The sequence below is a fragment of the Pelmatolapia mariae genome, linkage group LG1 (assembly GCF_036321145.2).
Source record: "Pelmatolapia mariae isolate MD_Pm_ZW linkage group LG1, Pm_UMD_F_2, whole genome shotgun sequence".
NCBI classification, from domain to species: Eukaryota; Metazoa; Chordata; class Actinopteri; order Cichliformes; family Cichlidae; genus Pelmatolapia; species Pelmatolapia mariae.
In genome coordinates this window covers 34,885,996-34,912,699 of record NC_086227.1, presented here as the reverse complement: position 1 = coordinate 34,912,699, position 26,704 = coordinate 34,885,996, and the positions used below count along the sequence as shown (strand labels likewise).

Sequence of the window (26,704 nt, the reverse complement as noted above, 5' to 3'; positions counted from 1 at the left end):
CAACATCTTTCTTCGACAGAATTGCAGACTGCACAGATGGTATCTTCCCAAAGGAAAAAGTACTATAGCTTACTAGGGTATATTAGACTTAACAGTTACTATATACAGTAATGGACTTCTATACATTTTACATCAGATTAAAACTTTGGGTGTAAGATTCAGATAATTATTTATTAAAAGCTAGACATTTTAAATGATAATAAGAAAGAAAAGTATGTCTTTGTGCCCCCCCCCTTTTCCCTGTATCGGCCCCCCTGGCTAAACTTTGCTAGATCCGCCCCTGCACAGTTACCAGCCGTCAGCTACGTAGAAAAAGATCCTGGTGTAGAAAGTAATATTAAATAAATTCTAACAACAGCTTATCAAGCTTAAACGTGCTGCTGTTATTCAGCCGCTGGTTTCCTCTTTCTGGTGCAAAGTGGGGCAAAAACAAAGAAGAGAGACGGACTCGCGACAGAAAAGCCGATCAGCTGATCATTAAGCAGTTTCATGATTGAAGTAGCAGCAGGAGAGGGAGAGAGAAGAGGCTCCATATATCGGTTGTTAAGCTTAACGTGGGTACGCTTTACAAACATTCAGAGATGAACTTACACACTTGCTTTACTTCTCTCTGGGATAACTTCCTCGGAGATGAAATGCTGGATTGCTAGCGAGGCTACAAATACACACAGCCGCTCTATCACGTGATGCATACTGCTCCGAGTGGTACGGTTATGAGCCAAGTTACGCCGTGTCGCAAGTTTTGTGAGGTGCTTTTTTGATATTTAATGGATCGGATTACATTTTTTAATTTCTCGCCGATATCCGATCCAGTAATTTACGTCAGTATCGGACCGATACCGATACCTAATATCGGATCGGTCCATCTCTACTACAGAACTGTATTATGGGACTGCGTGAAAAGTACATTATCAGACTGTTGCAATGACCCTTCAAAGGGGGAGGGGGGGGGGGTGTTAGTTGATAGTTTGGACAGCAGGGATTAATGGAGGCAACTTTTGTTTTTTGCAATACACTTGGAAAAAAAAGTGAAATCATCCTCTAATTCTGCAAACCGAAAACAAACAGAGACTGTGGTTACCTAATGCAGTTTTTCCTCAAAGAACCAAGTGGATTAAACTACAAATAAAAATTACTAATCAAAGGTATTCATGTTATTTTGATCTCAAACAAAATCTTAAAAAACCTGATTAAAATTAAGTTACTGATAAACCAAACAGCATGTAAAGGATAAGACGAGATTTAATCTCACCGTCTCGGTCTTGCCTTTGTTGTCGTCCCCTCCTGATGAGGTCACTATACGAGGCACGTGCTGCTGAGTGACAAGGACACAACAGAGAAAAAAGAAATGCAAATAAACAGGCTGTGGCAGGCTAATGGCACTGAATCAATGCTATGTATTTAACATCATGTCATGCTGCATATGCAACATTATGATTATTAGGATCGTTTACTACAGTCATGGCCAAAAGTTTTCAGACTGCTAAAATTTGTATTTCATACACTTTGTTCCTTCACTTCCCCGCCCCGGAAGTGTGCCAGAGGGCAAGCACCTGGTGGCCTGGCCTTAGTCCATGGGTCCACCCTTTCGTAAGTCCACCACCCACAAGAAGGGCTGGGTGCAGTGTGTGCTGGGCCGATTCCTGGCTACCAAGGCTAGCAGTGGGGAAGGAGCCTGAGCTAATGTGTAAGGTTGAGAAGTGCTGGATAGATAGTCAGGCTCAACTCAACACACAGCTTGGGCTCCCGAGAGGGGCTGGAATCTGTCTCACTCTGGAGTTACCTTTGGTGAGAGGCAGCGGAGTGTGGTGGGCATTCTTAGTATCCCTATGGCTTCCTGTACAGAGTTTTTCCTCAGTGGACCAGAGGGTTTGTTCCCTGAGCCTTCAGGTCGGGAAACAGGTCCTGACTGTCATCTCCACTTATGCAACGAATGACAGTTTAGAGCACCTGGCCTTCTTGGAGTCCCTTGGTAGAGTGCTTGACGGTGCTCCACCTGGGGATTCTGTCAGTGAGACCTGGAGAGGTGTGACTGGCCTGCCACATCTGAACCTGAGTGGTGTTCTGCTACTGGACTTCTGTACAAACCACAGTTTGTCCACAGAAAACCATGTTTGAACATAAGGGTGTCCATTAGGGCACCAGGACATCCTAGGCAGCTCGATGATCAATTTTGTAATTGTGTCATAATGGGGTTAGGGGTTAGCTCCTCCAGCCATACATTCTGGACACTCTGGTGAAGAGAGGTGCTGAGCTGTCAACTGATCACCAGCTGGTGGTGAGTTGGATCTGTGAGGTTGCACTGGGAATGCCTGGCAGAGGCTACCGTCCACGAAATCTTCAACTCCCAGCCTGAAGGAGCAGTCCTATCAGGCTTGGTTAGACTGTGGGACTTGGAAAGCAGCCAATAAGTGGAAGAAAATGGATGGATGCTTCTATGATATAGTGAAAAACAACGACTTTACTGGCACATGAAGAGTCAGTATTTACATTTTTGACCCTTCCTTTTCATAACTTGAAGTTCTAAAAAGTGGGGGGTAAGTAGAAATCCTCAAACTGATCAGCTAGGACCACTGATATGGCAGGAATCGATCACCAGTAGTCTAAATCTGGCCAATAAGTTGATAGCCAGCATGCCACACAGAACAACACAGTGCACACTTTCTTTTAAAATTACACAAGTCATTAATTTGTCAATTATAATTCATCAATATTTTACTGAAACCATGAAACCCTGAAGAAAGAATAAAAAAACAACAACAACAGAACAAACAAGCATACAAACAAAATTGTGCCTGCCAAAACCTCTGGTCTTGAGTGCAGCTACAGCATTACAGCTTATTAAAGCATGCTGAAATGTCCTGGGCAAGATGTTGAACCCCAAATTGCTACTGATGCACCCTTTGCAGCGTGAGTGTGTGAAAAGTAGGTAAAAACTGCTTAGTGGTGTAACCATAAGTCTGTATGGTTATGTGTGAACTCATAACATGGAGTGAAAAATGTCACCTGCAATCAATAAACTATTTCAATGGGCAGAAAGAGTAGAAATCAATTCTGATTAACCTGTCTACAATTTCGTTCAGTTCATTTCAGTTTTATTAAAATTGCCAAATAACAACAGTCACCTCAAGGCGCTTTATATTGTAAGGTAAGGATCCTACAATAATGGTTCAAATATTAAAAAAAAAAGTTGAAAAATAAAAAAGTGATATTATATCTATTGCAGATATGTAACAAACTCAATACAAGGCTTCCAGGGAATTGCACTGGACCATCTGCTGACCTGCTGGTTTTGCGGCGAAGGTCTCAGCTCCTTCTTCTCATCTCGCACTGGAAACAGAGACTTGAGCAGTTTGGGCATCTGGGGAACCAGCGCCTTAACTGAAAGATAAGAGGCAGCAAGTCCTGAACGACCTGGAGGGGGGGAAGAAGGGAAGAAGGCGAGAAGGAGGAAGACGAGGCGAGAAGGGAGGAGGCAGAAGAGAGGGAAGGAAGCAAGGAAACAAGAGGAGGTCCGGGAGGTAGAGGAGGCATGAAAGATTAAGATTGGAAGTTGAAAGCGAGTCCAGAAAATGGCAAAAACCCCAATACTGGGATAGACTAACAGAGGAAGCTGGCAAAAAAAGAAAAACCCCACTAAAATAAAACAAACTAACACAAAGATGATTTTAGCCATTAGGATGTGATTTCATAAACACTCTAAATTACTGGACTGTGAAAGAGAAATTATTTAAACATCATTAATTCTGTTTATTTTCAAAACAGAATTATGCTGAAGGACGTCACAGTGACAATGATTCAAACTGACACTAACAAGAAATCACTATGAATCAGCTAACTGACAGACAATATTCAGATTAATCACAGCAGACATTAAAAAAAAAGCTCTGTTCAAGGAGATGAGGAGAGAATGGAGACTTTTACACTAGAAATGAATACAAAGAGAGCAGGTAGATAGTGTGATAACACACTGGACATGGAGGATCCAGCATTTAATAATGTGAACAATGAAACATCAGATGGTGTGGTTAAATATCCTTGGAACATCAGACAAAAGAGGACAAGGTAGAAGAGAAAGTAAGGTGAAATCTGTGAGCAGCTCAAGTGGATGAATCCAGGCAGAAAAAAAGGAGGAGAAAAGAATGGCTGGGGGAGTAAGATGGAGTAATGAGCAGAGCCCAAAGTGTTTTATTGAAGAGAGAAAGGAGATGGGAAAAGAAGGAGGGGGTTTACCTTGCTCTGGTTCCTGGTTCTGTGGAGGAGGAGTGCCGAAGGGAGTAGGTGATGAAGACGGGGAGGTGGAGTAGGTGGAAGGGGAGGAGGCTGGGCGGGGCAGGGTGCGAGGAAACTGAGAGGGCATGAAGATATCCTGCTGACTCTCCCATCGACCCTGAGGGAGCAGACAGAGATGATGTTGGATTTAAAAGAATGAAATATCTGAGTCGTACAGCATCCACAAGTAAAAGCACACAAATTACTGCTCCAAGCACAAAGTATAATTTGTGTATAGCTGTTCTTGTCAACTAAAAGATGCAAGTTGGTTAGTTTCTACTTTCAATGTACTACCTGTGCTAATGCACATTATTTTTAAATAATAAATAAGCATATTACTTAAAAAAAACAAAAAAACAAAAAAAACAACAACAGCAAAAAAACCAAACAAATAAAACAAGAAAATACCCCTCTTTCAGATATACATGGTAACCCGTATGTAAACAAATCATTAATTTTTTTATGCAAATACAGGGTAAAAGCAAACAGGTCTTTCTGTTGATTTAAACTGAAAAAGTTCAAACAGGGTTCCTAAACCTTTTGAAATATTGTTTGTTGGTCTTTCAACATGGTTTGTGTTCCAGTGTGCTAATGCACTTTATGATATGATATTAAAGTTGGGCCTTTTGAAGCATGTTGGCTGAAGCATAAAATGTAAACAAAGTTAAATAAGCAGACTAAGACTTTCTCAAAACTCACTGCCAATAAATTGAACTGAACTCTAGTGTTTGGTGCTGAGATTAATCTGACTAGTATTAAGTACATACATTTAAAAATATACATTTAGCTAGAAAAGGTTCTTCTTTTAATTAAACTAAGTAAATTAAATGACCACATATAATTATCGGGTCTATTTAATAACTGAATGCAGTGTTAAATACAAAGAGGTAAAGTTTTTGATTTCATGCAATAATAACACAGCTCTCTTAGCTCTCTTTATGCACGCTAATGAAGAGAGCTTCCAACGTTGCACAGACAACACTCCAGCAGGTACACAGGTACAGAAACTCATGATTTTATGCTGTTGAACAGTGCGTATTACCTTATCATCCAGCAGGCAGGTTGTGGACAGGTCTTGTCTACTTCCAGACAGCTGACAGAAGGGACAGGCAAAGAGTATGTTGAGAAAAATCACATCTTATTGCAATATAATGTAATGCCATCTGTGCTATGATGGTCTGCCACTATATTTCATGCTTTACCCTGTTAACAGAAGGAGAGCTTATGCTCCGTCTGTTACTCTTCCCTCTGCTAGTCAACTGCTCCTTCACGGCCACTTCCTAAAACACAGAGTATTTTAATGTATATATTAGAAGAAAATATTAGAAGATCATCAATAAAAAAAAAAAAAGCTGTGTGACTGGATGAATGCCTGCCTATTCATAATGTGGCTTTAAATTCAATCTACAGCTCTATTATTTATCTCCACCTACCTGTCTGAGTCTATCCAGTGTCAGAATGTTCTCCAGACTCAGGACACTCCGGAGGTATTTCTCAATGGCAGCCTCGTCATCACCGGACTGGCTGTTGTGTGCGCTTGCAGCGAGTCGGGCCAGCATCTCCCTGTCCTCTGAACCAGGAGCATCCTAAGGGGACAAAGCATCATAAAGATTAACAACATGTTTAATAATATGCTTGACAAAACAATGCTTCTTCCCATTGGCCTTACCCCAGGGATGTTGGAAACCACCTCAAAGGTGACCCCACAGCCAGGTACGGTGCTGCGGGTTGACATCCTTCTGAGGAAGTTGTGGGCAAATCCCTGGCGGCCCGGGTTAACATTGACGCAGATCCTTTTTCTCAGCACCAGCTGCATGTCAGCAGGGTGACTGAGCTGGACCACCACCCGTACGGTCAGATAGACACGCTGCTCAGGATATGATCCCCCTCGACTGAGCTGAGGACACTCATGGACAGTGGAGTCCCATGATGCCTCTGCTTTAACCTGTGGAGTGAACAGTTCAGTTACTACAAGGGTCTCTAATGAAAAGGCCTCCTTTATGAGAATTACAGGTTTATCCTCACCTCTCCATCGTAGTGTCTGACAATCTGTAGATCAAAAAAGTCATCCTCATCCTCTCCATTCAAGATAGCATCCCAACCTCCAGCCTCTGGAACTTCAAACTGGTCTTGAGAGCTGAGGTCATCAGCTGGGGAATCAAAGATATTTCAAATTAACTTATATAAAAGAATAAACACTTTGTGAGATTCTGCACAATTTTGCAAATGACTGACTTACGTTTGAGATTGAGGAAGAGGACCGGGATATGAGTCTCCATGCCAGGCAGAGGAACCCTTTAAAAAAACTCCTTGTTATCAAAGTATCTGTTATTTAAACCTCTGTGTCTTAAAGTGTTATAATGAATGCTAATTTCCAGCTCAATATTTTTGTTCTCAGACAGTAATCCTTTGCAATTGGCCTACATGCACCTCCTCAGTTCAAACAAGATGCTTTATCTCCCTTCAAGCCAAGTTATTACAAACTGCAAACAGAAGGTTTGATGAGATTTCTGTGTTTAAACCAGAGTGTGTGCCTTATTTGACCATATTAGGGATATCTGCACTCACTGACATCACAAAGAGCCGTTTAAAATTTTAAAAAGCGGTTTGATACAGAGCATTTAAAGCCGTCTGAAGCTGCAGCTTTAGGCCCACAGGGGCTTCAGCTGTTTTCAATAAGAACATCATTTAATGGGCTGTACCATTCAGCAGGTGCTCCAGGAATGCCGCTGCCAGCAGAGGGCACCATTACAGCATTTCTCTCCTCAGTTAGAGTCAAACGCCATTCAAGGAGCTGCGCCTCCCTCTCCATGTCATCTTCTGTTTTTTCTGTACACAACATGCATGCATTAAACATTTCATTCACCTTATTCCACTTGCAAAGTGTAACTTGCTGTAACTGTGAATTAGGATCAGAAACAGTTGTTAAATACCTGTGCATATAAATATTTTGCATACTAATCTACGTATTTTTACCTGCTTTGATAACCAGGCTCTGTAGGTGCTGATCAAGGTATTCCTGTCTCTTGGTGAGAGCAGCTAACCACTGCCGCCGTAACCGTTCCAGGTCTCTTTCCTGCCCACCAAACAACTCAGTTAATCACTCCATCTTCTTCTTCAAGTCAGCTACTTCAAAGGTAATTTATGACTCAATGAAAGAGTAAATCACACTGTAGACAGAGTGGTCTACCTGATAACTGTCCATCTCATCTGCTTCCTGGTTTGCTGTGGTGTTTCTGATCTCCACACAGCCCACTGATACAGCGAGCACAATCTCTGCGATCAGGGGCATAGTGCCAGAATCCTGAACTGAGCGTACGTCCACCTGGATTCTTCTCGACTGACCCTAAAGGAGTATGAGGAGAAGGTTGAGGAGGATTAAGAAGACAAGACACTAGTTAGAATATTTAGAAGCCCGCTTTTCCAGTTTTCTGATTCAAACAGGTTGGCTGTTTTTGTTGTGACGTGTCATCCTCACCTGCCGAAGCTGGAAGATTCCTCCGGTCCACACATCTCTGGCAGGTACCACTTCCACTGGAACAAAGTCTCCATTCTCGTTTATCTCCAGGATTTGAATCCACAGCTCAAGCTTACGTGTTACCTCACTCCATCTACAAAATCAGACACTGTTTGCACACCTGTGCTCTTTGCAGAACAAGAGTCTATATGTACTCTTTCTGTTATATCTACCTGTCTCGTAATGTGCGTGTCTTAGCTTGGATGATGCTGAGGTCCCACAGTGCGGGGTTTCTTCCAGCATCAGCCTGTCTGTGTCCGTACACCTCAATGGCAACTGCCCCTTCTGTAAGGTGCTCGATAAATTCCTCAGTTACGGACACAGCCAGCTCCTACATAAGCCCCCAAAAAACAAGTGCCATTCAGACCAATCCCCAACACATTTTCACACAACTAGAAATCAAAATAGACACCGCTCAGGAAAGCTTCTTGATTTGTTGTAAGACTTGAAATTCTCGTCTTCCCTCCCATGTTTACCTTGCAGCTGTCAAACACCACCATGCAGTGTGGGTCCTTGTTGCTGGGTGATGAGGATGACGTGTCAACTTCAGGTGCCACGATGATAGGCTCAGGCTGGTCCCAGAAAGAATACTGACAGAAGACGAAGTTGGACAGGTACTGAGGAAGACCAGTAGCCTGCAGGATTTTAATCTGTGGATGACAAACAGGAAAAATGAGATGTCAACTAAACATACCTAATAGTCCTGGAAGTATTGGGAAGATTCAGATGGTCTGAATGCACTAAATCTTCTGATGAGCTATGAGTCTTACCATGCAGACCAGTTTGCGATCCTGAACTTCAGTGTCTTGGTTGTTGTCAGGTTCATCTCCTCCAGCCATGTTATCCTCTAAGCCCCCTCCAACTCTTACCACCTCCACATGCAGGCGACCTGCAACCTAAACACAGCAAGAAAACAGAGAAAACATCCTTTAGCCTTTAGTATAAGAAAAATACTTTTTTTTTTGAACTAGGAAAGATGCAAAGTTGTTTTAATAGACTTCATGAATAAAAGTACGGACTTGAAAATGAGAACAGCATGTAAATTTTTCCCAGAATTTGTTCCTTGTCCCCAAAGACTGCCTGTATCTCTGGCTGTTCTATTCTATAGCTGCTCATTCACCATTCAGATTTCAAATGCAATCATCAAAATCAGCTGAAATTTTACATCAGCTTCCTGGAGTCAATTTTTGCTATCAATCTTTTAACATTTTACCAACACAATTCCCTGAATATCATGCAAACCTTTACTTTTAAATTCTGATCTCACTGAAACTCTTCCTGAGTCACAGTGAAAAGCGTAATACCATACCAAGTCTAGAGACTGTTTCTGTAAGTCAGGGCTACTTCTCCTATAAGAAGAAATTTAGGAATTAAACTGGTGACAAATTGTGTTCTACCTCTCCTTTCTGGTTGATGATGGGAACAGCGTACTGCAGTTTGACGTCATAGAAAAGACAGGAAAGGAAGACGTTGGCGACGCCGATCAGACTGTGGTTTTCTTGCTCGTCAAAAAACGGGTCCGCTCGGCGGAAATATGAACGCATTACCTGGACAAGGAAAATTTTAATAGACAGATGTTATAGATGTGCTTATTATGTTTGACTTCATAAGATTCCCAATAAGTTTACAATAAAGCTATCATGGTGGCATATGGCTGTTAACTCACCTGGTCGTCTGGATGATTTAAGTGGTAGTCCTGCCATTCCTGGTACAGCTCTCTCATGTCAACCAGACGGTTCTCCATCTTCTCCAAACTCCAGATCTGTTTGCCCCGACCCCGTCTTCGAACCTGGATCGCTGGTTCACTCAGAACTGCATCCCTCTACACACAGACATACTTATAAGCTTTTGGGAACACCAGAGGACAGGTCACCCACATGTAAGGTCTTCATGTTTGTGTTTACGACCTTGCGGTTTGCATTAAGGTTGTCTGATGGGATCTGCAGAGTGACTCGGTACTCTGTGTGCCGTTCCAGCTCATCTGCAATGAAACAGGCTTCTTGTACCAGGAGGTTCGCCCTGACTATCTGCTCCCTCAACCTCCGAAGACTCCTCACCAACACAGCCTCCCTGCAGAAGGACAAGAGGTGGCAAACAACATGAGAGGAGAAAGGCGAACGGATGGATTAGGAAAACCAAGTTGGTATTAATCAGCACATTATGCATGTTCCTAAAATTCAAAGACACTCACCTGTCCTCACTCCACTGCCTCAGTCTGCTCTGAGCACTGCTTGAATGGCTCATCCCTCCTATACTGAGCCTCTCCATGCTGCGATAGTGAGATTGCTGTCCTGGACCTTGCTGCCCAATTGTTGGCCCTCCAGACTGACCTGTGGACAGGCGTTCTGGGTTGAGCTTCTTACGCAACTGCTGGAGTTCCTGCTCGTACATCTGCCTCTGTCGCTCCAAAGCAGACCGCTTCTCCTCTTCGTGCTGCCTCTCCAGAGACTGGAGGACTGCCTGCATGGGGTCTGAATTGACACAACATTGAGAAGTCAGACAGGAAGTGAAAAAGACATGCTGTTTTCCATAATAGTGTCCTAACACATCTTACCATTGCTGCCCAGGGCTTTCATCATGACCTCTGTCTGGGCAAACTCATACGAGAAGCTGACTTCACTGGACACTTCACTGGCTGTATCACCATCTGCATCCAGCTGCTCACTGCTACCACTGTTCTTCATCACGCCACCTTCACCCTCTTCATCATCAGCAGCCCGAGAGCGCCGCTTAGGCAGATTGATCCTGAAAGTGAGTTAAATGCATTCATCCATGACTCAAAAATATTTTATGTAACTTTAACAAATAGCCCAAACCGATTGATGGGAGGTTTTTTCTTTTTTAAAGACTTAAAATATAAATTAAATAAAAAGAACAGCAGTTACCTAAAGAAGTGGTTGTTTCCCCAGAGGATTCGGTCCCCATGGTGGAGTTGCAGAGCACTGGTTACTGGAGAGCCATTAACACATGTCCTGTTTAAAAAAAAAAAAAAAAAAAAAAAAAAAAGGGGTGACAATAGTTGGGAGTTGCATTTATATTTTTAAAGAACCTCAAACAGAAGCTGAAGTAACCGACTGAAGAAAACATCTCTTTTGGTAAGAGGACTTTAACCCTGGTGGGGTTAACTACACTCTGTTTAGCCTCATCAGCATAGGGCCTGTATAATGTAGCAAGTTCCAAATAACCAGGACATCTTTTCCTTATCTGGCTTTACTTTGTAATCTTACATGTTGGACATGTATTTGTATTTTATAGCTTATTTAACACCGATGTACCAGCCAGGGACTGCACATACAATTAGGTAGTAGCTAAATCTAGCACAAGGGATTGTTTCTCTCATGAGAATGTTTTTGTGAACAGTCCCTGACAAATACAGAGTAAAACTAAACTTAACTACTCTAACATAAGCAACGCTCACACGAAGGCGTTTATTAACTAAGTAAGTCAACCTAATGTTTCCCAGTGTAGTTACAAGTGTGTTCACATAAACTAGGCATTTTTGCACAAGGGTGACAAATTGTATATTTTAGAAAAGACAGCTATAACTTCAGTAAAATAAAAAGAAGCCAAATGCATATTACAAGCAGTTTAGCAACATATTTGCTGCAGTCTTACTAGATATAAAGCAGTCAGTGTGAGACAGGAGAAAAAAAGTATGTATATGGGTTTGTGTAGCATAAAGATATCCTTATGCAATTTAGAACACTTTTAGCACCTTTTCCTAACTGATGGTGCCGAACTATTTGAGAGCAACAGGTAAGTAGGCTGACCTGTAAATTCCACATAAAGGTCAACCAGAAAAAGGACTATTTGTTTCTGTAGCCAGCAGGAAGGGGAAAAAAGAATCAGGATATAAATTTCACTCCACTGGTCACAAGTTAATAAGGGAAAAACACAAGGTTTAGAATGATTGCTGAAAACTACTGACTCTCTCTCTGTGCACTGAGGCTGGAGGGAGAATCCAGCTGGTCAGTGGACAGTGGTTTTGTATGTGCTGATCTCTTATCTTGAATATAACCTGCTCTGGAGGACATTAGGTGTGTGGCATTAAGTTACTACGGTGATAAAGTCCCAGTGAGAAATAAAACACCTTTAGAACTTTAAAACCCCTGGTTTTAATCCAAAGTTACCCAATTAAAACCTTGCAGTATAATTCTCTGAACTTTTGTTGTGTTACGTTTGCGTTCCTTACCTAGCGTTGCGGTAGGGGGCGAGAATCACAGCTGCCTCTGCTGTGATGTCAATGACACAGTGCTCTGCCTGGATACCCATCCCGCACAGCTGAATGTCCTGGGAGTCTGCTGAGCCCACTTTTGTGTGTTCCTGAGATGTTCAACATGTTACAATCAGCTGACCCAAACAAAAGGGGAATAAAGAGCCTGTCTAGAGGAACATGTCACAAATCTATGGGATGTTCCAGTTATAATTACAATCACAACTGATCTAAATTTTACTCCTTAAACTTTATCTATTCTAATCAAGCCCATCAAACAGCAACATTATTATGTTTCCATGACATTGCCTTTCACGTTTCGTATAAATGAATTCAATTTCCTCTTAAGCGTTTTCAAGAACCCAGTGCAAGTCACATGACAACTGATTCTTCTTCAGCTTGCTATTAAGGAAAATTAAACTTCAGTTTCTATGATTCAAACTGTGTAAAAAAAATAAAACAAAAAATCTCTGACACATCTGATCAAATTTAGTGTTTAGAGGACAAAGACTGATCGCTCATTAAAGTGCAGTTTAAAAAAATAAAAAAAAGTCAGGCATAATACTTTAGAAGGCATTAGGTAAAGCATGATGGGGACTGTGTGTGTGTGTGTGTGTGTGTGTTCATGCAAACCTTCAGGTAGTACACAAGTAGTTCATTGAGTGCAGGATCAGCATTAAGGTTGACAAGAAAACTCTTATCGTCTCCAACTTTAATCCCTGAAGACTGAAGAGAAATACCCAGACTCTCCAACTGCTTCTGACGCTCCTGCACACACACAAAAAAAACAAAACAAAAAACATCACACTTTCAGCTTCTAAAGTATCTAAATGACGCAGTTTGAGAAAATAAAGACACTGTGCACTGTAATTATTGCAATGAATAAAAAAAATCAATTACATTTGATGTTTCTTGTGCGTCTCACCTGTGCAATCTCCTCAGTTTTGCGAAGCTTCTCCTCCCATGTGACCGTCATCTCTTGAATCAACTTTTCGGACTCCTCCAGACGGTCTTTCAGCTCTGGAGCTTTCAAAGACTGGTGATAAAAAAAGCACAGGAGAAGCAGGTGAGGCAAATACTTCAACACGGTGATTGCTTAGATTGTGAAGATCTCTCACCTCTGCCTGTGTCAGTTGTACTCGTAGTTTTTCGACTTCCTCTCGGAGCTCCCTGATGATGCGAGCGTTGGGATCTTCATTAACAACAGCATGGTTAACTATGTTCTTCGCTCGGTCGGCATACCGTAGTGTTGACAGCGTCTCCTCGTAGTTGTCTGCCGCTGGACTCACAGTAGCAACCATTGCTGTCCGACTGTTACCTCCCAGGCAGTCCTGGAGATAAACAGAATTCATAAGGGACAAAAAAAAAGTAAAATATAGGGAAAAAATGCCATAAAATGTGTTTTGCTCAGGTGGTCGTTTATGTTTATCATACCTTCAGTAACCATGTCAAAACAGAGTCTCTGTAAGGAACAAACTTGGTCTTGTTCTTGGCAGTTCCTTGTTCAGCCAGAGCTGAGATCACTAGACCCAGAGTAGTGAGGGACCTTGCAAACACAAAGAGAAACAAACACTTTATTTCCTATAATTTACCAGCTGATGGACTGATAGCAATCATGTAGCTCTCTGTCTGCTTGTGTGTTGAGATACTTTAACGTCAAGCTTGAATGACCTTGGAAAAAATATTTTTAACCTTTATTGGGAAAACATTTAAAAAACTGTTTATGTACTGTTTCTCTGTATCCATGTTTTAATTGCTTTCATTACTTGTTGATGTTGCTTCCTTCTTTCAGGCGCTCTCCTGCTGCTCCAGTCTTTGCTGCTCGCTCACTTCCAGCCAAGTCTACTAGGCTCAGCCGACTCACCTTTTCCCCACTCGTCTACAGAGATACGGAAAGAGCAAAAAGAAAAAGAAAGTCTGATTATTGTCCCATTTGTTGCTGCATTCATGATGCCTTATGCACTAGAGATGCTCTAGCAGGGTCCTGCAACCCACGTTGGTGTTTCTGTCCATGTAAAATGTATTCAGTTTTTTCCCCTTCCTTCTTCTGACTTTCCACTTATGTTTTTTTCCCCCAGCGTAACAAGCAATGGAACAAAAAGCCATGGTGTTCCCAGGCTGTAGTAAAGATGATTAGGCACATCTGAATTAACTTCACTTACTTCAGAAAGCAGTAACACTGACCCACAAGGGGTCTGACAAATCTCTAATAACCCTTAATTTACTAAGGAGGCTGATTTTTAAGCAGCTTTTACCTGGGCACATTTTTGCATGCTTTTAAGTGTAACTGAGCAATATCATTTCTTGTCTTCTATACTTCTGATTCTTGTAATTCTACCAACCAGAGCACACCGTTATCTTTCAGTGTCTTGATGACAGTTTCCCCTCTGTGTCTTCCCAAGGGCTGTTGAAGAGGTGGATATCACATCTCTATCTGTATGCCACATCCACTCCTGAATGTGACAGGTCAGCAGCTGACAAGGCTGAATCTAACACCTGATCAACACCTGCTGACAAGCCAAAGCAGCCCATCAGCTAAATATCAGCAGATGCAGTCCTCCGTGTGTGTCAACTGTGCATTTGTCAAGCACCTTGCTTTTCTGCACACATCAATGTTTTAACAAAGTCACATACAATGTCATGCAATTACTGATCAGCTAAGCGGCTGATGATCTCTGGTGTGACATGTCTGAACTCTACCAGGTGTTCTTATGTCAAGCCTCCAAAAGGTTTTGGCTGAATGTGCACACAGATACAATGATAATGGTATTCTTGTAAAAGAACTGGTTCACTCCCACTCCCACATAACTCCATAAATCTCTATCAAGTCCACACTGCTCCACTTCAGTTGCAGCCTTGCAGACTCAACAAGCCAACTTCACAAGATGAGACTACCTGCTCCCTTACCAGAAGAGTAACCCCAGTACACAAAACGCCAAATTCATTACATGATTCACACTGTGCTACGGGTGAAGCCGAATATATTTAACCTTCTACTGCTTTAGTTTCAGTCTTGTGACCTTTAGGCTCTTCTGGACTGCAAAGCAAAATTTCAGCTAACACCATCCTAACTATTCTTTGACATCACTGGTTTTGATGAAAACAAAAACAAGCTCTCTCTTTTTAGTGTATATTCATCATTTTTTCTGATTCTAAACTTTCATCAAAATCTTTACAAGTTGTTCAACATTTCAACAAGCTTGACTATTGAGACTTAAAGCTGACCTACTATGAGGATTTTTAGCTTTTATTCTTGGAGATTTATTGAATCTGGTTCGCCTACTGTCTGAAACAAGCGACTTTAGCATCCTTTAAGCCAGCAGTCCCCAACCTTTTTTGCGCCACGGACCGGTTTATATCTGACAATATTTTCACAGAAAGGCCTTTAAGGTGTCGCGGATAAATAAAACAAACTAAAACCAGTACCGGTGCCAAAACAAAGATTTATTCATATCATATGGGAAAAGACCCAAGGAAACAGAGTTAATGATAAAAAAGATTGTTATTGTTTTTTAGCATTATTTTTTTCCAATCTTGAAAACCATAAATTTCACACCCGAGCCCCAAATCTCGCGGCCCGGTACCAAACGACTCACGGACCAGTACCGGTCCGTGGCCCGGGGGTTGGGGACCGCTGCTTTAAGCCATTAGAAGCAACTTAGAAGCTGAAAAACAAAAAACTGATGCTCTATATATCTGACAGTATTACCAATATTGTTATTTGTGTTTCTGTGTTTTTTCTGAATGGCTGACCCTCAAAAAAACCAAAACAAAACAAAAAAAACCCAACCAAAATCTGAACAATAGGCCGTAGGGCAGGGGTGGGCAACTCCAGACCTCAAGGGCCGGTGTCCTGCAGGTTTTAGATCTCACCCTGGGTCAACACACCTGAATCAAATGATTAGTTCATTACAAGGCCTCTGGAGAACTTCAAGCCATTTAAATCAGCTGTGTTGGATCAAGGACATCTAAAACCTGCAGGACACCAGCCCTTGAGGCCTGGAGTTGCCCACCCCTGCCGTAGGGGCTGCTATGCTCACTGGCCAAGTTACACCTGAGCAGGAAAAAACCCTCTGAAACAGAGTTTAGGGCAATCTGAAATTTGAGCTCTCGGCTAAGAAGGATTTCGAGCACATAAAGTGATGTCATGGTTAGAAAAAGAACCATGACTCATATGAGAATACACTATTGTAACCTATTTTATCAGGATATATAAATGAAAGAAAATAAGGAAAATCATAATAAGCTAACTTTAGCCATGTGTTCTGTTACATGTGTTCTTTTATTACATACAGAAAGCTTTTCTACACTACATTTTGCAGCAGTTTGTTTGTAGTTGTGAGAATGTGTATGTGTTACTATAAAATAAACATTACTTAAAGGGGTTTTCATTGTGCTTGGAAAGCAAAGAACCTTATCTTGAGAAGCGGATAAGTTCAATCTTAAATCTTAAATGGCTTCACTGCATTGTCACCTTGAAATCTCAGGTAAAACAAACTCAAACTTGAATTCTGAAAAGACACGCTTATGAGATAAAGCTCACCCTCAGGGACAAGTGATACAGATCAGCCTCACACCAGCACAAGTGTAGATCCCCCAGGACTGAGCAAATTGTTAAACAAACAAGAGATGTTTATCCGGAACAGAAAACTAGACCTTTTTTAAATAATGCCCTGAACTGAGAAGTCATGTTAGACAGCTACAGAGAGCGGGGAGGCAAAGCTGATGACTGAACAGCACTACCACATGAGAAGCCACAACCTTTTGTAATTCAGTAATTTTAGCTCCTTACTACATCAACGATAGGATCTGTAGCCTGGAAATATAAGACTTGGAGATAAAAACCATTCTCTATCAAAAGTCTACAGTACCCTGACACTTTTGTCTTGTTCGAGTCTTAACATCTAACTAGCTATTCGAATAGTAAAAAGAGGGAAATACTTTATTATTAAAGCAGGGGAGTTGATACTCGAGTCAGTAACAAATGTAATGCTGTAATGTATCTGCTCATAAAACAAGTGTCGGGGCGTCAACACACAGATACACATGGTAAGAAATAGGGTCAACTCTGCAGTTCAAAAACAACTGCTAGAATACATTTTAAAAACTCTGCATTATACTATACAGCCTGCAAAGTATTTTATGACACAGAGAAACATCAGGAAACCATAGAGATATAGACAGGTACATATGGCCAAAGCGCAACCAAATTTGACCTTTGAGTTGAAAGCGTGGCTGAAAAGTCCAAACAGGACAGGATACTGAAAGGAAAACCAGTGACAAAATTCTGAGTGTCAGAATGACTCATCCAGCAACAGGTGATTCTGCTACTTGTCAAAGGTTGCCTCTTATTAACCTGCCCCCAACACAGGCTGCGTCATTTGAGGGTGGAGATGAGCTCCAATTCAAAGATCAACGGTCACTATTTCTTTAAAACTGGGGACAGATTATATCTTTAGCCTGAAGAAACTTGGAAGCTTAAATACGTGTTGAATATTGAAGTTGACTACCTTAAATGGTGTTCTCAGGGTCTCAGAAATACTGCTTACCACTGCCTAACAGGGTTTCAGTGCCATGAAACGAGTCCAACACCCCTAATGACTAATGCTCTGCTAGTCAGAGGATCACAAAGCAACAAGACGGGAACATAAAAACCAACCTAAATATTGCAGTCAGCACTGCAAAAACAGAAACAAAATTACTCAAATTACACTGAATGGTCAAAATTGTGTTCTTTGGAATAACACAAACCAATAGAGATTTTTAATCTGATGTTCACTTATGACGGGACAATAAAATATAGTGTTAAAAGTAGCAGATGGATGTGTCAGCTAAGTGATTCACTCACTGACTACACAGTTTATGCGTTTGCTGTCTGTTAGACTTTGTTCAGCTTGATGAACCTACCGGCGAATTGTCTGGCCAACTCAGTGACTGACTCTGGGCGTGACTTGAAAGGAGAGCAGGCTGTATCAACTGACAAACTCACAGTCATGTCTGTGAATTATTAACAGGACTTGCTGGTAGCAACTCTGGCTGGAAATAAGAGCAAGGATCAGGAGAGACTAAGTGGGTCAGTCAGGACGGAGAATTAGTCATTTAAGTCTTTTCTTAGAGTGCCTGGTCACATGGCGGAGCTGACATCATCCCTTTTGGTAGTTTTCTTTTTTCTTGTGGTTTAGTTATTATTAAAAATAGCAGAAACATTATCACACCCCTAAAAAAGTTCAGCAATCATAATGATTAAAAAGTAAAGTCTCAATCATTTCTAAAGCTTTAGATTTCTCGTGCCCGGCAAATCCTTGCAGGCCTTTTGAAGAAAATCTATGTGTGATTGATGTGGCTAGACAGTGTAGAGCATATTTGAGAGCTCAGAAGTGGGTGGATGATGCAGCAGCTTGATGGTGCACGGATGAGATTATGGCACGGGGACTGAGGGAACATGGTATGAATCCAAGTTGGAACAGATGTTAACTAGTCATCTTTATAAATAACAGATCAGTTCTGTGTGAGCATGTGTGTGTTTGTGTTGTTATATCTTACCCCAGACTTTAAATCTTTGAGTGTGTGTGTGAGAATAATGTTGAAGACCGCATGCGATCGACTGCTCTCCTCATTCATGTTGGTAGCAGCGACAGTGCGTGACTTATTGCCCTCTGACATTAGAGACTCAATGTCCTGACGGAAGAAGAGACAATAAACAAACAATACAATCATTTTCATATTTTCCCATTTTGCTTTAATTTCAAAAACAGATTACATGACAGTATTTTACTAAAAAAGAAAATGCTAAAATATTTTGCCATGCCTTCATAAAAATCACTATTTTGTCACATAAAAGAGAAAATGTGACAAGCATCATTACAAAGCTCAAATTCCAACCTTTAATACTTATGCAGTGACAAGTTCATGAGTGAGGATGGATGGATGCAGAGATACTGTAACCATGACATTTAGCTGTAAATTATAAAATTGTTTGTTTCACTTTTATTTGAACTTGCTTTACCTCACTCCAAAGAATAGTTGTCAACATGGCCATAAATTACACGGCACAGTCTTCGCCTATTTCTATATTTTATAATGATTATAATTTATAACTAGTGCGGTTGAATCGCCTGAAAATCACAATATAAAACAACAAAATGTTATCACCATTTTTGATTTGGTTGGTGAGACTACTAACATTTGGTACTTCAAGTGATATAAATACTCAAAGAGGACGATGAGAGGAAATGGCAGTAAGAAACTCTGTTCAAGTGTCACAGAAAATCTGAAGAACTGATCAGACAGGATGTGTGGTGCAGTGCTGCATGCTGGATGTTTGGGGTAGTAGGTGACATAAATGCATGAAAGGTTTTTTTGTTCAGTGAATTGTTTTTACCTTGTAGCTGGCCACCGCTAGTCGAGACAGGCCATCCACGTATGGACCCAAAACTTTATGTTCTCTCACCCGCAGTGTTTGCCTACCCCTGGGCATAGAAGAAAATGAGGTTTAAAACAAAGACATGCAACATGGTCACTCATGACCAGTTACATCCAATGCTTGAACAATGATGTCCAAGCAGGGGAGGCAGTAGAGGCTAGGCTTGCTCTGGTAACCAATAGAAGTCCACAGTGCACAGTTCACACTTTGTGAGCACTTGGTTCTCTGACCCCAATTCTAACTTGCCGCAGATCTAAGAACTTCATCATTATCTGACCCACAGCAGAGCGCATATGGCAGTCAGATGGTCTGCTAGTCTTTGGTCCGTTTTATTGAGGTTAAAGGTCATGCAGTGAGTGAAGGTCAAAGGTTATAGTGTCTGGGACAGCAGGCACAGGCCTGGGGTCCTGATTTACAGCTGACCTGCTGGACACGAACTGGACAAAAACAGTGACTGCAGGGCAGAATGCTAATCTTTTTATGCACTGACCACAGCAGCTGGTGGATCCAGAACAAACGACAGACTTTCACTGATTTATCAGCTAATCTGAGTTTATGTTAGAGCAGAGCTGCAAGCTGGTCATTTACCAGAAAAGTAGACTTACAGCAGATGTATTTTAGTTTATTGGAATTGTCATTATCATTATTAATGTGCATTTTTTTTTCAAATTATTTGGAAATAAAACGTTTAGCATCTAAAATATTAGAAATATAAAACATTTTCTATCAATGTTTCTCCAAGAACAATTTCAGGGGTTGTGCCTGACATGCAGGTCAAACTCTCCAGATATTCAATATACAATAATGTTAAATACAGAATATCTTCAATCATTTTTGCTTGAAGAATGCCTTGAACAATTCTAGACTTTCAAAACAGTTTCACATGCATTTTCTAAGAATCAACTTATTAATAAACTGAACAGTAAATTAAAATGTGTTCTAATTCTTCAGTGCCTGTGTTTACATTCTTTTAAATATGTAAAAATGAGTTTGCATTTGAAAATACACCTAAGACTGATGTAATTCTACATCTGCTGGTGCTGTTACAACCTTTGTGGGTTTTACAGTGAGTCAGCTCTAAGATGCCGAATCTAGTTTAACAGGATACTAATATTAGAAAGGCAGAATCTGCATTATAAGGATATGAAACGAAAGAAAAACATTCTGTAAATCTAATACTCTATTGATTTAAATTTGGCTCATGGAAGGGAACTCAACCAAAGGCAACTACTGAATTGTTTAGGATTTATCAGAGCTGCCACACCTTTCAAATGAAAAACGAAACCACCCACACATTTGTAAAAGGGCTGATTGAGGAATGAAATCATACCCTTTGGGATCGAGCAGATCTCGGACCTTCTCATTGTAGATCTCCATGTAGGAGACCTCAACAGTGAAACTCTCCTCCTCCCGCTGTTCCTTCTGTGTCCGTTCAAACAAAGCACTGCACAGTCGAGGTATCAGCCCTGGCTGATCCACTGAGCCCATCATAGTGTACGACTTTCCCGAGCCTGCAAACACGGAGACAAATACTCCAATTTAAGGAGACTGACTGCAGCAGGTATAGTTAAATGTAAAATAATTTCCTGTCTTTCTGGCAGCTGATACAAAACACTGCCACTAACGCACAAAGTAATGATGGTACGACTGTGAAATTATTAAAGAATGATTTCACCTGACAAACAAGTAAAGGGTTCGACTCATTATGACTCATATGTAGACAGTGGATCAATTTATGAGCTCCAACTTGCTGTCACAGGGTCAAGATTATATGTAAAGTAAGAGTATGATAAGTGCTCTACACATTATGGGACATGAGATATCTGAAACATGTGCATGTATTTTAACTTCTGTGTCTTATTTGTACTGAAGAAATGCAAGTCGGTACAAGTGGTAGTCCACAAAGACACTCCTAAAAAAGCTTTAAGGCAATAAAAGATAGATAGAAATCTGCCACATACTGTAACCAACCCCTGTTGTTAAGTTAGAAGCTCTGTCATAAAATAAGATTCACCATAAATATGTGAGTTGTCTAAGTGTAAATTACCAGTTTGTCCATAGGCAAATATACAGGCATTGTAGCCCTGGAAGGCATTGTGGAGAAGACTTTCCCCAAGGCACTGGAACACCACCTCCTGACCTGCAGTTAAGTGGCACAAACAGACATAGTCAGTCGGTATAACTGAAGTATATATTTAGTTAACACATCTGGTAGTGATATTTTAATGCAATTTCTTTTTGAATGATTAAAATAAAAATTTACATACCTGCAAATTTTTCCTTATCCGTCTCATCCATGGACCAGAAACAATAATCGTAGGCAAAAACCTGTAAACACACAGACAAAACAGCACCACCATGAGATGTTATACTGGAATATGTAGTCGCACAAGCCACCACAATAAAAAGGTGCATATTATGTTTTTAAATGATCAAATGCTCAAATTGTGTAATCATAGCAACCATCAAGTCTCAAACGACAATGGAAAATAATCACATACAGCAAAGAGAACCAGTGGGAAAAAACATTCAGTTCCTAGGGAACAAGTATTGCCTCAGGATTAAAATAAAGGTTCATAAATTAAACAAACCATTTTGGCAATAATGGTTTTACAAATCATTACTTTGTATCGCTGCCTGTATGGTTGCACACAGCTCAGAAACTGAGCTGAAGTAGTACAGCGGTGCCTTTGTTTAAAACAGATGATTCACAACCATGGAATTAGCTCAGTGTTGAAAATGTCTGTGTGTGTATTTGTGTGCCGTTACCTTGGACTGACTCCTGATGATGTTGGGAGGATCGAGGTCAACAGGAACATGTGGAAAGACAGAAAGACGGCATTTAGTGCAAATTAAAAGGATGCAGTAGGATGGGCTTTCAAGGCTAATTTTGACCCTAATGTGTAGTATGCAGAGATAAAAAGAGAAAGAAATTTATATGTGGGTGGACAGACAGGCAGACTGGATTAGAGTCATTTGCTTTAGGCTTTCCTTGTTTTAACATTTACTTTAAAACATAGCCATTGTTGTAGTTGTTTACAGCTTCTGTGTCACATGTCAAAAACAGCCTCTCGGGGGATTTGGGTGTGTCTCTGGGTGTTAGGGTGGGCGCTGCATCCATCTCTGAGGGCGTAGTAAATCGTTTCAGGAATGCGTGTGTGAGAATAGCACTGGATGTGTGAGATAGAGGGGTACTGAAGCTGGCAGAGTGTTGACATTGTCTATTGCATTCAGATGTGGAACAGTTACTGGGCTGAGGTCATAAGCAGATATTAAAGGTGGCACGTGGGAAAAATAATGAAAAAACGGTAACCTTTAAAAAGAAGTGTAACAGCTCTGTATATCTGTGCAAGCTTTTACAGAAAAACTAAGGAAATATAAACACAAGCAGCCTCAGTCATACACACAACAGACATCATGAGCTTTTAGCCAACAGCTATGTCCTTCAAAATGGTTTCCTCCAGTAAACAGACGGGAACTCCATCTGGTTTTCTCTGCATATGAGGAAATGTCAGTACAGGCTAACCTAATTTTAAATAGTATGTGCTGAAAATGAATTATAAGCTCTTAAGCTGGCAAATCAATAACTCTAAGTTACAGAAGCATAAACATTTGACATCAACCTGCTCCAGAGATTATAAGAAATACATAAATTAGAGCATGGTTTTACATTATTATATGCATGAAGTAAATGAGTATGTGTCTGTAAATATGTGCATGTGATTCCAGTTTCCACATCTTGGAGTAAAAGTAGACTGTTCAATCATTCTTACTTCCCACAAAAAACACAACAAAATGTGTGAATCTGAGCGTGCAGAGAAAACCAATCATTTTAGAATTGTCATTAGTATGACTGAATACTGGTAAATCAAGCCTGGTGTAAGGTTACTAGCAGCCAGCTTAACTGTCAAATCTCCTAAGGTACTTAAGCACAATAATTATGCAAGTTCACTTCAGGCCACATTTTACAAGATGGATCATTTAAACTTAGGCAAGCGATCGCATTTGACGCATTTACTGAAGTGGTGCCAAGACGCCGTTATTACTTAGTGAGAAAGAAAAAGAGCTGGAGGCCATACACAAAACATTCTACTGCAGCAACTCAACTGGATTTTCTACTCTGGAGGAATCGCAATCATTTTGTTTTATATGGTTTACTCGCACCCATTCTAAGTGCCAATCTCTTTTGATCAGCATTGCACTTCACGCTGCATTCCTATTGGTTTGTTAGTAGACACGGGTCAAACCAGGGCTCACAGCATGAGACAGTCATCCTAAATTTGACACTGTCTGAATTTTGTCCCAGGATTTATCTATTAACATGTCCTACCCTGAACCTCTCACAGTGCTACACAGGACTACCAATCTGTGGTTAGGCCGAACTCTCAAAGCATACTAGTGTGACCCAGGCCTGCAGATTTTTTTTGCCATTTTCAAGATCAAGATTGTTCAGTGTGAAGCCACAAGCACTGATTAGATTGGTGTTCCCTGAGAGAGGGAGTCTCTGGCAGTGCCTGTGAGTACTTCTACCATAGTTCATATTCACTTCAAATACAATAAGGTTTTGTCTGTTGTCCTTTATTCTATTCATCTTAACTCTCCTCTCCTGTCACCTTCTTCCTCCATTAGTGCAGTGGTGGTGCTGCCCAAAGGGTGAGGGCAGCTGTCAGCCAAAGAGCTGCATCAAGTCAGATCATCATCTGACTCGATGGCTTGAGGAAAGAGATTTCTAGCGGTTTAAAAACCCACACTCAGAAATACTTCTGCCACCAAGGCCTACAACCTTTCACCGGCTTCCTTCTAAAACACATTACTGTACAGCCTAACATTCGGCAATGAAAGCCTTGCTTAACCGAACTGTTCCCATTAGCATTAATCCTTTGTCTAAATATCTGAAACACATTTAGGCCCTCATAAAGATGGCATCACGAGAAAACACACTTGAACAAAGACATCCTCACACCTGCTTCCTTTTACCCATGCACATTCTTTATAAACCACTATAGCTGCAGTTCTTGCACAAACCAGCCAGCAATCTGTAACACTTCATATTTCACAGACGTTCCACTGCTGATGTGTTGCATTCAGAGAGCAGATGCACGCAGACCGATTCCTATCTGCTGTGTAATTGATACCAGTAGCTATTCTTCAATAAGTATCCAATCAGGACTTCCTACAAATGTTTTAGAGGGTTTGTTAATGCTAAAAAGTGAAGTTTATTTAAGTTGCCAAGTTAAACTTCATTAATAACATTTACTCTCTTAAAGCACAAAAAAGGGGATGAGGTAGGAGTAATTTTATACACTATAGTTGTCATCCACACCCTTATTTTCAGATCTTTTTTTCTTTTAAATCCTATTCTTGGGGGGCTTTTAAAAAGTCTCCCTGCAGATGCATCTCCAATTCAAGGATGAAGCTAACGTGACAGGTTTTGACATACACAGTGATGACAGCTGTCACAATTGCTTCAAAGGCTGCTGGCAAGAAGGGTCACCCATGTTTTGCGTGATATGAAGCTAGGGACCCCCCCTGACCAATGAGCGAGGAGAATGAAGCAGTCAGGAGAGCTGTGAACCCGCCTCGTGCACTTCTATTAGTCCCTCCCTGCTTCGGCCTACTCCTCTGCTCTGATCGCCGTCATTTAAAAAATAACTTAATGCATGGCTGCTTTCCCCCGCTCCTTTCTCTCTCTCTTCTGTTCTTGCATTCCTTCTCTCTCTCACTCTCTCTCTCGGACTGTACCATCCATGGCGATGTAGGGAGGAACAGGAGTGGATGATGGAAAGAAGGCTGAAGGTAGCCAAGGGGTTTAAGGAGGAAAGAGCCTGAGTCTGAGACTGGAATGTTAAGCTGAAGCACAAAGAACATAAGAGCAACACGGCACATACTGATGGCACATGACAACAGTTTTAGTAAAGTTTACACAGGTTGGTATGTTATAGAACAACTGGACCTCACATGGTGTGTAAATGATTAAGTGACCTGAATTTATCCTCCTATATTAACAAACTGTACTCTCCAGACAGCATACAATGTTTTATACATAGCACATTTTAAACCTCTGCACATTCACTGTATATGTGCAACAGCAAGCTGCTATTCTTGAGATGAGCAAAAGTCAAATACTATATGCTGTTTCCATCCTAGTTCTTACTGCTCGATGTTCTGAATGAGTAATTAATTAACCAGTTAGCTGAATCAAGCCCCCCCAAAAAAACAAAGCCAGAAAAAAAAACCTTCTGAAAATGCATACATTCATGACTCACTGTAGTTTAAGTGTGTCTGCAGTGATCATGTAAGTACTGCTGACATTAAGCCCCAAAACCAAATTGAAGCCCAAGTATATCTAGTTCAGTTTCTCAATCCCTGTGATGCACTTTTAGCGGAGTTCTGGATGGGTACTTTCCCTGCCTGCATTCAACCCTTTGCAGCAATATGACAGAAAACTTGACCTACAAAATATAAATAGATTGCAGCATTTGTATTATCAGGCAACTGAACAGTGGAGCAATTTGTACACAAATAAGACAGACAAAGCTGTTTATGCAGCTTGGCTTTGATATGAACACTGAAATTACGGCTGCAGATTGTTTGATGTTTAGGACAGGAATAATAACTAAGTTCCACCATCTCATACACTCAGGGTTAGTTTACTACTACTACTAAAATCCACAGCTGGGAGAGGATATAGTAAAGGTGGCAGTCTATTTATATATTTGTGGGATCAGCCAGTGCTCTCCTGCTTCCCTCTGGTGCTAAGCAGGTAAAGTATGCTCAATTTATTGATGTGCTTACATTTAAGCTCTCTTCTTATCGGTGCACTACAGGCCAAACAAAGTCCATTTATCTCCAAGATGTTGATGGAAAAGTCAAATATTCAATCGACTGCTCACAGTACACCAAAACAATTCAATTTCTCACACATTTTAATTTTAGTTTTTATGGCTGTCACTTTCAGACAACAAAACTTATGGATTAAAGATTGCTGTGGACCTAACTCTGTATTCTCAAATATTAAAGCTAAAAGCAAATGAACATGTTAGCTTGAACTTCGCTGTTATTGTTTAAATCCTATCTGACATTCGGATAAAAGATCAGCTCGACCCAAATTCAAAAGTAGCCTGATGGAATACTGGTCACAATGCACTTATTTTTGCACTGACGTATTCTGTTTTTATATTACATGTGACAGCAGGAGCTAGCAGGAGAGCTAATGTAGGAAGCTAACAGTGAAGCAGAAACAGTTTGGAGGTATTTAACACCACCTTTACCAACACCT

At 40.9% G+C, this 26,704-nt stretch overlaps 1 protein-coding gene across 6 annotated transcripts in view; it reads right to left on the bottom strand.

The window, feature by feature from the left end:
• The window catches only part of kif13ba (kinesin family member 13Ba), a 49,065-nt gene that overhangs the window by 7,635 nt on the left and 14,726 nt on the right, over positions 1 to 26,704 (bottom strand). For 3 of the 6 annotated variants that reach the window (XM_063479779.1, XM_063479769.1, XM_063479805.1), the window contains exons 4-37: positions 22,195 to 22,207; positions 21,693 to 21,753; positions 21,473 to 21,565; positions 20,756 to 20,936; positions 19,384 to 19,471; positions 18,546 to 18,680; positions 13,769 to 13,881; positions 13,437 to 13,548; positions 13,121 to 13,333; positions 12,928 to 13,038; positions 12,636 to 12,770; positions 11,982 to 12,112; positions 10,675 to 10,761; positions 10,344 to 10,534; positions 9,981 to 10,260; positions 9,697 to 9,859; positions 9,456 to 9,611; positions 9,187 to 9,336; positions 8,560 to 8,685; positions 8,266 to 8,439; positions 7,963 to 8,120; positions 7,751 to 7,883; positions 7,463 to 7,618; positions 7,249 to 7,348; positions 6,975 to 7,101; positions 6,512 to 6,567; positions 6,298 to 6,422; positions 5,942 to 6,217; positions 5,706 to 5,858; positions 5,475 to 5,552; positions 5,315 to 5,365; positions 4,234 to 4,390; positions 3,284 to 3,414; positions 1,253 to 1,315 (exon numbers count right to left, since the gene is read on the bottom strand). In XM_063479779.1, the coding sequence (XP_063335849.1) occupies positions 1,253 to 1,315; positions 3,284 to 3,414; positions 4,234 to 4,390; positions 5,315 to 5,365; positions 5,475 to 5,552; positions 5,706 to 5,858; positions 5,942 to 6,217; positions 6,298 to 6,422; positions 6,512 to 6,567; positions 6,975 to 7,101; positions 7,249 to 7,348; positions 7,463 to 7,618; positions 7,751 to 7,883; positions 7,963 to 8,120; positions 8,266 to 8,439; positions 8,560 to 8,685; positions 9,187 to 9,336; positions 9,456 to 9,611; positions 9,697 to 9,859; positions 9,981 to 10,260; positions 10,344 to 10,534; positions 10,675 to 10,761; positions 11,982 to 12,112; positions 12,636 to 12,770; positions 12,928 to 13,038; positions 13,121 to 13,333; positions 13,437 to 13,548; positions 13,769 to 13,881; positions 18,546 to 18,680; positions 19,384 to 19,471; positions 20,756 to 20,936; positions 21,473 to 21,565; positions 21,693 to 21,753; positions 22,195 to 22,207 (4,477 nt within the window). The remainder of the gene's footprint in view (positions 1 to 1,252; positions 1,316 to 3,283; positions 3,415 to 4,233; positions 4,391 to 5,314; positions 5,366 to 5,474; positions 5,553 to 5,705; positions 5,859 to 5,941; positions 6,218 to 6,297; positions 6,423 to 6,511; positions 6,568 to 6,974; positions 7,102 to 7,248; positions 7,349 to 7,462; positions 7,619 to 7,750; positions 7,884 to 7,962; positions 8,121 to 8,265; positions 8,440 to 8,559; positions 8,686 to 9,186; positions 9,337 to 9,455; positions 9,612 to 9,696; positions 9,860 to 9,980; positions 10,261 to 10,343; positions 10,535 to 10,674; positions 10,762 to 11,981; positions 12,113 to 12,635; positions 12,771 to 12,927; positions 13,039 to 13,120; positions 13,334 to 13,436; positions 13,549 to 13,768; positions 13,882 to 18,545; positions 18,681 to 19,383; positions 19,472 to 20,755; positions 20,937 to 21,472; positions 21,566 to 21,692; positions 21,754 to 22,194; positions 22,208 to 26,704) is intronic. The other 3 variants (XM_063479787.1, XM_063479815.1, XM_063479797.1) reach the window with 2 other exon arrangements.